The sequence below is a fragment of the Microtus ochrogaster genome, chromosome X, assembly GCF_000317375.1.
Source record: "Microtus ochrogaster isolate Prairie Vole_2 chromosome X, MicOch1.0, whole genome shotgun sequence".
Lineage (NCBI taxonomy): Eukaryota > Metazoa > Chordata > Mammalia > Rodentia > Cricetidae > Microtus > Microtus ochrogaster.
The window spans coordinates 40,417,888-40,430,575 of NC_022026.1; the positions used below are offsets into that span (position 1 = coordinate 40,417,888).

Consider the following 12,688-nt stretch of genomic DNA (forward strand, 5'->3'; position numbering starts at 1 on the left):
CCCTCTCTCTCTGTATGTGAAATTAATCTACACCATAGATTATATAACCTTTTTCTCTGTGCCCCCAAAGTTCATATCTTAGCAGGATAGAGATTCTGCCTGCAGAAACTTTCAGTATTCTATGAACATGGCCCAGTTTCCTGCAAGTCAAACATGGCTGCTTTTAACATGTACAAGGAAGTGATGTTGTCCTCCCATTTTCCCTCCTGTTTTAACTGAGTAATTTAGACTGGCTGTAGTATGAAGGACAGCTGCACATTCTCCAGTTGCAGAATCCATATGATAACTAACCAGTATGGTGATACATATGCATCGATGAAAAGGACCCTTCTGCAAGAGCTTTTTACTGTTCCTTACAGGGTTACTCTACTAATGACTTTACAAATCTACAGTGACGAGAGGGTATACAGTGCCTCTCCAGAGTTGTAAACTCTACAAACTTGCCAGTTATATTGTCATAAGTAGAAGTTCCCTGGGAGACATGGCTAAGTTACCTAAGCACTGTCTTTCAGTTTCATTCCATGAAAAGTGGGCACAATAATATTTGCCTTGCCTATTCAAAGGATTAGGTACTATGGCACAAAACCAACACATAATAGAGTCATAAATGGTAGCTAGGATCCTGGCAGGCTAAGATAAATCTGCATTTTCATCTAGGAATATTGTCTTCTTTGGAGCATGAGTAATGAGGCTTGTTGAGCTTTGAACTGAAGACTTGGTGTCTAGAAATTTTTCCCCAAAGGTAATATGGTAGCAAGTTGGACTGGACTTTTTGCTTTCCTCAGTGCCTTCTCAATTACCCAAGACTCAACTTTCTCCTTCTCAAACAGTACTTAGCAAACACCAGAAAGGCAATTGGCATACCTTTCAATTCAGGGCTCTGTTTTCACGCAGCCACAAGGCTCTACAGCTTCCATTATCTCTGTAGTCCATAAAGGCTGACACCCAGACGGATAATGTAACTATGCAACAATTATGAGAATTAAAGTATACCAGTGGAAGAGCTGAAGTAAGGTGTCAGTACCATATGACGAAACCTGAAGCTGGGGGCGGGGGGTTAACTAATTATAACTCCTACAGAGAAAAATGGCTACCTTGGGAAAGTTCAAGTTCCGTTCTCACACTCCTGGTGGGAAGGAGGAGGAGAGATGCAGAATTGCTTTTCTGACCTACTTAAAAAGGAATTACATATGTCCATGCCCTGTGGGAACTAAATCTGACAAGCACAGAAGTCCATCATATAGCTGAGCTCTGCTTAATAATTTAAATAGCAGCATATGTGGTTAAGTAAGATAGGAACACCTCTGGCTCCCTTTCGTTGATTTAAAGTACATACTAACCTATTAATGGCTCTGAGGCCTCTTGGGAAAACCAACATCAGAGAGAAGTGCGGCTGTGTGAGATCAAAGAAAATGGGGTCCCTTGTGAGACTGAATATTTAATAGCGTACCAGCTAGCAGGCTATGTCTTTTGACCAATGATGAAACTCTTAAATATTTGAAAGAATGAGTATAACTGAAGAGAACCATAGCTCCAAATCTCATGTGGGAGGAAGGATAATATGAGCCCTGAATTGAGACCAGTTTCAACTGGAATATACCTAAACAGTCTATAGAACTTTAGCAAATGTGCCTTTAACAGTTGATCTTCAGTTTCAGTAGCATCCTTCGCTCACTCTGCACTCTATTTTTACACCTTTTCAAACTCTGCTGTAGCCAACTGTCTTATCTTCCCCTCCCAAATGGAAGTTTAGTCTTGAGCAAACCGTCTTTTTGGAAAATGGGAGTTTCATTTTGAGGTGCCACTGAAAATATCAAGAAGATCAACAGTTTTCATGTTTTCAGAAACCGAGCCTCCAAGAGATACAACTATTACATAAACATCTACGTCAGAAAACTTGTGATTGGATTTATAATGACTAGGAAAACAAATCTCTCAGCATGTCAGTGATATGTAATCTACATTAGCTGGAGGTGGGAAGACCCATTCTAAATGCGGGTGATGTCATCCCCTGGCCTGGGGTCACCACTGAATGAAATGGAAAAAGTAAGCTGGCTGTCAGCAGTCCTCTCTCCCCTCTGTCTCACTATAGACACAATGTGACCACTTGGTGCTTGTTCCTTTCACCATGACTTGTTTCTCATGACAAACAAACTCCTCCTTCCTTAAGTGGCTTTCGTCAGGTATATCGATGATGTCATGAGATGAACAACTAATGCAGATGGCGAGGCATTAGGGAGCCACTTTAGGGTTGGCAAGAGACTTGAACCTAGAGTGGCTCCCAGGAGCCCAAGGTGATGTCCCCAGTTAGTTCCTTGGGCAGCTGAGGATAGGGAACCTGAAATGACCCTATCCTATAGCAATACTGACGAATATCTTGCATATCACCATAGAACTTTCATCTGGTGATGGATGGAGATAGAGACAGAGACCCACACTGGAGCACTGGACTGAGCTCCCAAGGTCCAAATGAGGAGAGGAAGAAGGGAGAAGATGAGCAAGGAAGTCAGGACCACGAGGGGTGCACCCACCCACTGAGACAGTGGGGCTGATCTATTGGGAGCTCACCAAGGCCAGCTGGACTATGATTGAAAAAGCATGGGATAAAACCGGAGTCTCTGAACATGGCGAGCAAGGAGGGCTGATGAGAAGCCAAGGACAAGGGCACGGGGTTTTGATCCTACTTCATGTTCTGGCTTTGTGGGAGCCTAGCCAGTTTGGATGTTCACCTTCCTAGACATGGACGGAGGGGGGAGGACCTTGGACTTTCCACAGGGCAGGGAACCCTGACTGCTCTTTGGACTGGAGAGGGAGGGGGAGAGGAGTGGGGGGAGGGGAAGAAGGGTGGGAGGAGGGGGAGGGAAATGGGAGGCTGGGAGGAGGCTGAAACTTTTTTTTTTCCTTTTCTCAATAAAAAAAAAAGATTTCCAGCGAAACGTGTGATCACATTGATAGTTTGTGCTTTACCAGCTAGAACAACAGACAAACAATAGAAAAGAAGTCACTCTAGTTGTGGCAGCATACCTCTTGTCCATCGTTGTTGACACTGTCATCGGCGTGGCTGGCCACAATGGAGAGGAACTGTAGGAGGCGGTGGAGGGTGTCGCAGTTGCAGGGAGGTAGAAGGTAAACGAGGAGTTGCAAGGTGCCCAGTTGTTCCTCTGGCTCCAACACTACACATGGCAGAGAGAGGTACTCTGAGTAAGACTGACGGAGCTGACACTGTTTGGGCACCGAGGTTGGGTTTCTTCTCCACTAATTTAAGAAAGAAGTTACCCAAGCCATCTCTACTTTGTGACTTCCACCATCTTCCCACTACTCAGCAGCTTAGCCACAAAAATCTATGAAATGTCTACAGAACAGTTGGACTTCAAGAGAAATCATAGGAAAGATAACCCATTTCCCTTATTTCCATCAGCCTCCATTCTCTTATTTATTACTCTGACTTAATGGGTTTTAGTGCACACTGGTAAATATCCACTAACAGTGGCTGGGAATTGGTAAATGGTATGAAATCTTTTATAATGTGTTTAAGAGCCTTTCTTCTTGAACAATATACAAGGTATGGATTTTGTTGGCAATACCTAAGGCATGTGACAAACACACTGTCTTCTTTCTTAGCCACAATCCCAATGGAATTGGTGCTTTGTAGGAAGAAATGTGTGCAGACTGATACATCTCTGACATTTTCTTCTTTCCTCTTCCCTGACCTTTTCTGGGGTCTGTGCACAGTCAGACACAGCTCCTTTGAAAGTACTGGTACTGGGCTATGCCATTTGACTTCCACTGAAAATACTGTTGCCCACTTTCTTACTCTGGGTTTTTTGGTTCCCTCCTTCCTGATACCAGAAGCCAGGATCAATTTTTAGGCACAGACTCAATGCAAGTTCTTGCCAGCACTTCAAAGCATCAACTTATAGCACTTTCTACTTTCCTGGGGTCATTTGAAAACATCTGAAATTCTTGGCTTTTCCCATTTATTTTAGCCCAGCTTTCTTCTTGCTAGTTTCCCCCAGGGTATATCTCAGAAAATCCCCCAAATAGCCCATTCATTAGAGACCAATAAAGGCAAAAGCAGTTATCGGGAAACACACGCACAAGATTTTCATGAGTGCGCTGGACATCCTGCTATTCCAGGGATGCTTTCCCGCAAATCTGGCTTTATTACGTACAGAGAGTGTTAATGAATGCTGTGTAGAGCTCCCTGGTGAGAAGGGGGTCAGGCATGTCCCTAAGGAACTCCTTCAACAAGGCTGCCACATCATGAACACTGTGCTCCTCTTCCAGACAGACATCAATCCCACGGTCAAATTCCTCACGCAGCTGGAAAATCAACGGTTCAAGTATCAGTTACATAAGATTCAGAGGGTTAATTTGACAAGAAGTTTCATATAGTCAACGATACCTTAGAATCATCTAACCTCAGTGTTTACTGATCTCCCCCCAAAATGTTTTTGATGGACAACATCTGGTATTAAGTCTGCACAGATCACAAGAAGGGAAAAAAGGAAACAATATGTCCCCTTGAACTAGAGACTGTCCGCACACTAGTTATGAATGCATATATGTGTATATATTTTTAAAGTGTTATTACAAAAATAGTTGTTGATTTGTTGTTAGTGATGTATGTAGAGGGACTGGATAACAAGAATCAGGAAGTTGGGAGTAAGGGTTAAGGGTTAGAAGAGAATTTAGGTCAAGTGTAAATATGAGAGAAAAACACTTGGGCATGTCACCAAATATATCACATTGGAATTTTGATAGTTGACTAGAATACCAACACAAAAATCAGTATCATTTGACAAATCACAAAACTAAAAATGTAGATGAGATATGTATGTTGAAGGCTTAAAAGATGATACATTGAAATGGAAGTTATCTTTGATTTGTCAAAGTAGCCTTCTGAGCAATTACCAGAAATATTCTCCGACTTAATAATTATACAAAGCTGACTAACATGGATAGCAGAAAGAAAACATGATATCAAGATGGTAGAGATATTATGTCTTACTTTTGTCTCTGACAGGTTGATGTCCCTTATGCATTGTTCTTTGTTGTATAAATTGTTATGCAAGTCCATGGATAGACAGTATAATAAACTTCTGTAAGACCTCTTTAGTTCATTCATTCACTTATTTATCCATTCATTCAACAAAGACTTATCACATTACGCTGGGTCTCAGACCCTATTATAGGTCCTCAAAGTATGCAAGTACACCAGTAAATAAAGAGGCAAAGTCTCTAAGCCAACGTCATCCCTTAGAAGTAGAGCTACAACGTAGATAAGTAGGGAACATCAAAAAGGACAGTTTTTACTTGATAAATATTCATATTTCCCCTCCTTTCTCTGTGGGTGCAGAATGCATGCGAACATGCGTGTGCAGGTACACACCTGTAGAGGCCAGGGAATAATGTTGGGTGTTTTTCTTTATTACTGGACTTTTCATGCCCCTGAGGTTAAGATCACTCACTGAACTGAACCTAGAGTTTCCATTTGTTGGTTAGGCTGGAGGCCATCAAACTTCAGGGATATTTCTATCTCTGCTTGCTTTCCTTCACCCCTAGTACTGACTTCATAGGTATGTCATCATGCCAGGCTTTTTATGTGGGTGCTGGGGACCGGAATTCATGCTTACACACCAAGAGCCATTGTCCCAGTCCGAGGTCTTAACTTTCTAAAGAAAAAGTGCAGGGTATGTAAAAGTTACATGAAAACATAAAATAGTGAGTGAGTTAAAGCATATTTCATACTCAAATCTAGTTCTAAGTTACCACTAATTACATCTTATTGAGTGAGTAATCCTTAAGTAAATCCCTATGCAAAGATATCTCCCTTTTTTATGGATCCCCAAAATGTCAAGGGATAATTGCTGGAACTAATCATCTGTCCACTTGATGAAAATACCAATCACTGTCCTCAATTGCTCACTGATTTCAGACAATTTTCCATCAGCATTTACAAGACAGCCAAAATGAGGAGTTCACACATGGTACTACTGCAATCAAGCTAGTTCAGACCCACCATGATTCTTTCCTGAGCACACGCAGATGACTTAAAACACATATGCAAAAGACACACACAGAGAGACAGAGGTGGACCATTAAAGGAGCTTGTTTAATCACAAGACAATGAATTAAATTTCTGAATTTCTATAAGCCTGAAAAGAAAGCGGTGAAGGGGACTACAGCTGGAGGGCTGAGTCAATAAGATATTATTAATAAAGATATCCCTTAATTTTATATAGGTGTGAAGCCTAGAAGATAGTTTACATTTTACAAGTGTCATGATGAATTGTTAAATGCTGTTCACTCATTTTGTGTGATTATTGAGAATACAAACAAACCAATCAGGAAAAAAACCAACTTTGATTTTTTTATTTCAACAATGAAAAACATACATGATAGGGTATTTACTTCAACATATAAATAAATAATTCTTTAACTTCAACTAAAATTTTTACCTGGATTAACTTCTAGATTGTAGAGTTTCTTATTTCCCTCCATTTCAATCAATAGGAGAAAAATAACATTGCAACCTTCTTTTGCTAACAAATGGGTTCTGTTTGTTAAAGGATGGTTTGCCTTTTATGAAGCCATCACAACCTATCTGATCAAAGGAAACTACCTTGACAATCTAATACCAAATTTCTGCCAGAAGCATGTAGTGCAAGGTTGGCACACACACACACACACACACACACACACACACACACACACACACACACAATCAAGAATTACAGTTGATCATGAAAAATGAATCAGGAACCAATGGTTCCATAGGATCTTATAAAGCATTTATTTCTGCAAAAGTAAATAAATGTAGCACCAGATTAGATGAGAGTGTTATGGCATTTTACTAGTACATTTGCATAAAACTGGCCTCAGTGAAATTATGTTCTATTTGCTATCACTTGCTAATTAGGCATTTTTCTGAATCTTCCACTTTTCCAACTTCAGTGATACCTTTATCAAATAGTTTCTTTCAGTGGAGCATAGAATGGACATGTCCAGATCCATTCTTTCAGTCTGTTCACCCCAACTCCACTTTTCTAACCTTCTGAGTTCTTTTTCATTTCCTGGGATTTAATTATACTATAATCGGACGCTTGGGAAAATATAGTCAGAGGGGATTTACATAAACTTGAACTTTCCCCCTAGTAATTCAATGAAATGTCAAGGGAAACAGACAATATAACCTTCATTTTCACTTACTTGTCTTACTCTCTTTTTTGAACTTCCAACTCGAAATATCCCCACTGTCTGGAGGCCTGTAAATAAGCAAACAAAATCAGCAGGCTGCTTTTTTTTTAATGCTTGAGACTCTGAGTGAAATCAATGTAGAAACAGTGCAGAATGCTTGTACTGAGCATGCAGAACAGCAGTGACTTCACAGTGTTCAGTGGCTCTTTCATATACTATACCATTCACCTTCCTCAGGTACATAATTGACTCTTTCAACTTCACAATTATTTGACACTAAATGTTTGGGGATGAGATATTTTTTCCTGGTGTGACTATTGATGTTATAGGTCAGAGAGATTGTTTTTATAGGCTATACACTATGACATGATTCTAAGATGATCAAAAATGTTAACAAAGGCATGTACACAGAGGAGGTCAGAGTAGGACCATTTATAACAGAAAAAGTTGTTTATTTGGAGCTAACTCGGGTCCACTCACATGACAGACTACTTGGCATCCTTTTTAAATGATATTTATAAAACATTTTTATAAACATGAAAATTCTGTGGCCTACCATCCATTTAGAGCAGTGACATTCTCTTCATATATGCATGCATGTATGTATGTATGTAAGTATGTATATATATGTGTGTGTGTGTGTGTGTGTGTCTGCATGTAGTATCATTTCAAATAATTTTTAGGGAGTTTTAAATGCTAAGTAGAAATTTAAAGTGATTGTTTCTTTTTTGACACAAGGTTTCACTGTATAGCCTTGGCTGTCCTGGAACTCACTCTGTAAACCTGGTTGGCCTCAAATTCACAGAGATCTGCCTACTGCTGCCTCCCAAGTGCTGGGATTAAAGGTGTGCACCACTACCACTCAGCTGTGACTGTTTCTTATCCAGTGTTTAATTATTCTACATTATATATATTTTTTCCTTAAGAAGTATATTTTCTTTATGATCAGAAAAATAAAAATATCTATTTCAAATTTGATAAAGAGCAAAAGTTCCTATACAAATCATGTTTTAAAATTATTTAGAATACTTAAAAAGTTATAATAATTATTTCTTGTTGGAAAATTGAAGGTGAAGAAATGGCTCAGTTGTTAAAAGCACTTGCTGTTCTTCCACAGGACCCTGGTTTGTATCCAAGCACCCACATGGCAGCTTGCAAATCTTTGAACTTCACTTTTAGGAAAATCAACAGCCTTTTCTGGTCTATGAAGATAGCTTCATGCATGTAGTGTACAAGGATAACCTTAGACCCACACACAGGCATAAAATAAAAAAAAATAAGTCTTTGAAAAATTGGTCTTTAACAGTGGTTACCCATCCACTGGGGCGTGGCCTCTTATACTACATAAGCTGATGTAGAATATGTGTCTGCTCTCATTTTCTGGCAACGGGATTCGGTTTCTGATCTCCATTCAGAGGATTCTGACTTGTGAGTCTACCCCTAAATGAATATCTATTTCTCAATTCTGAGCTAGTGTGGGATTTCTTTTAATTATCCTTCTTCATTTGGCACCCATGTGGATTCAGACAGGGGACTACTGGGTGGATGGCCCAAAGACCTAGCCAGGCCATGGCCCAGGCACTCAGTCTCCCAACCCTGCCCACTTTGCTTGCTTTTACTTAAGCATTTCTTTTTTGTAGAATCCCTGCCACAGTAGAGTTTACTGCATGTGGCAACTGGAAATTTCCCAAACACAAGCATGACTGCTACATTCCCTGGGTCTATTCCTTGCCACATGGCGACTTATGCAGCTTCTGGTTTCTGCTTCCTACCCATGAGTTCTGATTTTCTTGCTCCGTGTATGGAATTGATTTAATTGCTTTTAATTTGTCAAACAAAACATATTTCTCAGTATTTAACCAGTACCAAGGCAGAAAACTAAAGCGGCTTGGAAACTAAAGCAGCCCAGGACCATTCCTGTCACCACCAGTTGCATTGCTTCTAGTCGCAACTCTGCAACCATGACATCTGCTGGACAATAAAGATTACAGTTTACCATATCACATAACAGGTAATTAATAAATCAATATGGCAGACTTCATCAGTATTGCAACTTTTAGTAAATTTTGCTAATACTATGGATTGTATTATGTAAGGCTTATATGGTTATGGTGATATTTCAATTTATTGGGTATTGGGACTCAGTTTTCTTCTCCATATTCTATCATTAAGAAAGAATATGGCACTTTTAGGAATGATACAATCTTTACAGACTAATAATGAACAGCTAGTCAACAGGATTAATACCATCAAAAATTAAAAGTTGCCTGAAAAAATAATACTATTAAAAAGGATAACATTAATTTGATAGACAAAATTGAATCCATATCTAAGGATAATAAGAAGTTATTTGAAAGAATTCATAATGTTGAATTTGACAATCAAAATTTGTCAAAAAGTTATGATAAGTTAGCAGATAGTCTCTCCAGGATGGCAATCTGCATGCTATTCATGTAATGTCCAAGGATGAGATGTTATCTTTAAAGGAGAAACTTCAGACCTTGGAATTGCATGTGCAGAATGAGGACCAGAGGCTAGGTGCCTCAATGAAATCACTAGAAATATATACAGGCCAGGAGATTCAGGCATTACAAAAGACAATAATAAAAAATATTTAAAATGATTGAGGAAATTATTGGAGCTGATGAACAGTGAAAGAAGGCACAAAGACAGGATTCAACATCACCAGTAGCTGTCAAAGATGATTTACCCAGGGTTTTAGCTTCCTACCCTGTAATCTACTCTGACAAAGCATCAAGTTCTAAAGGCCCCAAAGGATCCAAAGAAGGTAGATAAATATCTATAGGAATGAATGATCTAAAAGAAATTAAGCAAGCTATTGTAACTTATGGCTTGCATTCTGCATTTATAAAGGAGATGATGAAGTCATGGTCTTCTAGCATTAAAGCAATGCCACATGACTGGATTCAGTTTGTTTCAGGAGACCTGGATTATAGACCTCAATTAATGTTTAAAATTTATTTCAGAGAAGAGGCAAAAATTTTGGAACAACAGGGAAAAGCAGAAGGCATTGAGACTTCCCAAGATCAAATTCTTGATAAAGGCCCTTATGCTGACCCACAGGTTCAAGCTTTTCACAATGAGCAAATCTTGTCCTTATGCCACAAATGCTTGGGACAGGATTCAAGAACTATGAAAAATAATTGAATCATATACCAGGGCTAAACAGGACCAGAGAGAACCCTTTATTGACTTTTAACAAAGATTAACTAAGGCTGTACAAATAGGAGTAACAGACCCAGATGCTAGACAAGTACTTATTGAATCTCTGGCTTTTGAAAATGCCAACTTATAATGCAAAAAGATACTTGGCCTTTAAAGATTAGATCAACACCTACGGATGAATGGATCCTGCATACAATGAATATTGGGACATTTGACTATAATACTGAATCTTGGTTAGGAAAAGCAATTTCCAAAGGAATGAGAAGACATCAAAATGCCAAATATTTTAATTATGGTAGAATAGGACATCTGAGAAGGGATGTAGACAAGGAATTCCTAGGAATAATATTATAACTTTTTCAATATTCTAAATAATTTTTAAACTTGATTTGTAAAGGAACTTTTGCTCTTTATCAAATTTGAAATAGATATTCATTTAAAAAAACCATAGATGCTGATAAAGACTTGAATAGTCCCAGAGAATTAACAGCTGAAGTGGAAAAGGAATTGACAATTGTTGAGGAGAAATTACAGGAGGCACATGTGGATAGGGTGAATCTAAATCTTATTGCATTCTAGTCATATTGCATTCCAGAATTTCTCCTACAGGGATTCTAATGCAGAGGGAAGATATTATTTTAGAGTGGATATTTATACCTAATAAACCAAGTAAAAAATTAAAAACTTATGGGGAGAAAGTCTCTGAATTAATTATAAAAGGTAAATTGAGACTTCATCAATTAGCAGGTATAGACCCAGAAGAGATTATAGTGCCTTTCACTAATGATGAAATAAAAAAGTTATGGGAAGACAATGAACCATGGCAAAGATCTTGTGCTAATTTTTGGGGGAGAAATTAAAAACAATTATCCTAAAAGTGATAGACTTAATCTTATAAAGAGAACTTCTTGGATTCTTCCCTGAATTGTATGTGATTCTTGAATAACTCGAGCCCATACCTTTTATACTGATGCAAATGATCAGGGAAGGCAGGATACAAATCAGAAGAATTAAGTAAGGTGGAACAAAGCCCTTATAATTCTGATCAGAACATAGAATTATATGATATTCTCATGGTGCTAAGGGATTTTAAAGAACTTCTTAATATAGTTACTGGCTCACAATATATATGCAGAAAGAGTTATTTTGCATATTGAAACCACTAAATTTATACCAGATGATACAGAATTGACTTCTTTATTTATCTACGTGTAAGACATAATCAGGAATAGGTTTTGTCCTATATACACAACACACATCCAATCCCATATGTGTCTGCCAGGTCCTCTAGCACAAGGCAGTGCAGAAATTGATGAATTATTTATTGGAAGCATGTTGCAGGCCTCAGAATTTCATAAAAACCATCATGTCAATAGCAAAGATGGTATAGGAGGTTCTTCTGTTCATGTCTTGCTTTAACTGGTTAATGAATAAAGAAACTGCTTTGAGCCTGATAGGGTAGAACTTAGGTAGGTAGAGAAGACATAACTGAATGCTGGGAAGAAGAGCAGAGTGAGAGATGCCATGGATCTCTTGTCTGAGACAGACGCTGGTTAGAATCTTGTGGGTAAGCCACAGTCATGTGGCAATGCACAGATTAATAGAAATTCGTTAAATTAAGATGTAAGAGTTAGCCAATAAGAAGTTAGAGCTAATGGCCAAGCAGTGCTTTAATGAATACAGTTTCTGTGTGGTTATTTTGGGGGCTAAGCTAGCCAGACAGAAGGGATAAACAAGGGGCCCCTCTTCTTGCAACACAATGGTTTAAGGAAAAAATTTTCTATTACAAGGAATCATGCTAAGGAGATTATAAAGAGATGCCCTACTTGGCCTTTCTATAACCAAACACCGCTACCTGCAGGGACTAACCCAAAGGGCACTCAAAAGAATGAAATCTGGCAGATGGATGTGTTCCACTTTGCTAAATTTGGAAAATTAAAATATGTACACCACACCATTGACACTTATTCAGGTTTTCAGTGGGCAACTGCTTTAAGCTCAGTTAAGCTCAGAAAAGACTGATTCAGTAATCACACATTTATTAGAAGTTATGGTCATCATGGGTATACTTGCACAAATAAAGGCAAATAATGGCTCAGCTTATGTCTCTAGGAAAATGAAACGTTTTTTTGCTTATTATAATATTAAGCATGTTACAGATATACCATACAATCCGACAGGTCAAGCAGTCATAGAAAGATCAAATCGAACTATAGAAAATATGTTAAACAAACAGAAAGGGATGGAAAATGCCTCCAGAAATAGATTACATAATGCTTTATTAACCTTGAATTTTCTTAAC

General features: G+C 38.5%; 1 protein-coding gene across 1 annotated transcript in view; it reads right to left on the reverse strand.

Annotated features, from left to right (window-relative positions):
* Arhgap6 (Rho GTPase activating protein 6) overlaps positions 1-12,688 on the reverse strand; it is a 257,159-nt gene that overhangs the window by 41,148 nt on the left and 203,323 nt on the right. Inside the window, exons 6-8 of the mRNA XM_026784884.1 lie at positions 7,213-7,268; positions 4,173-4,323; positions 3,025-3,173 (exon numbers count right to left, since the gene is read on the reverse strand). Coding sequence (XP_026640685.1) covers positions 3,025-3,173; positions 4,173-4,323; positions 7,213-7,268 — 356 coding nt within the window. The remainder of the gene's footprint in view (positions 1-3,024; positions 3,174-4,172; positions 4,324-7,212; positions 7,269-12,688) is intronic.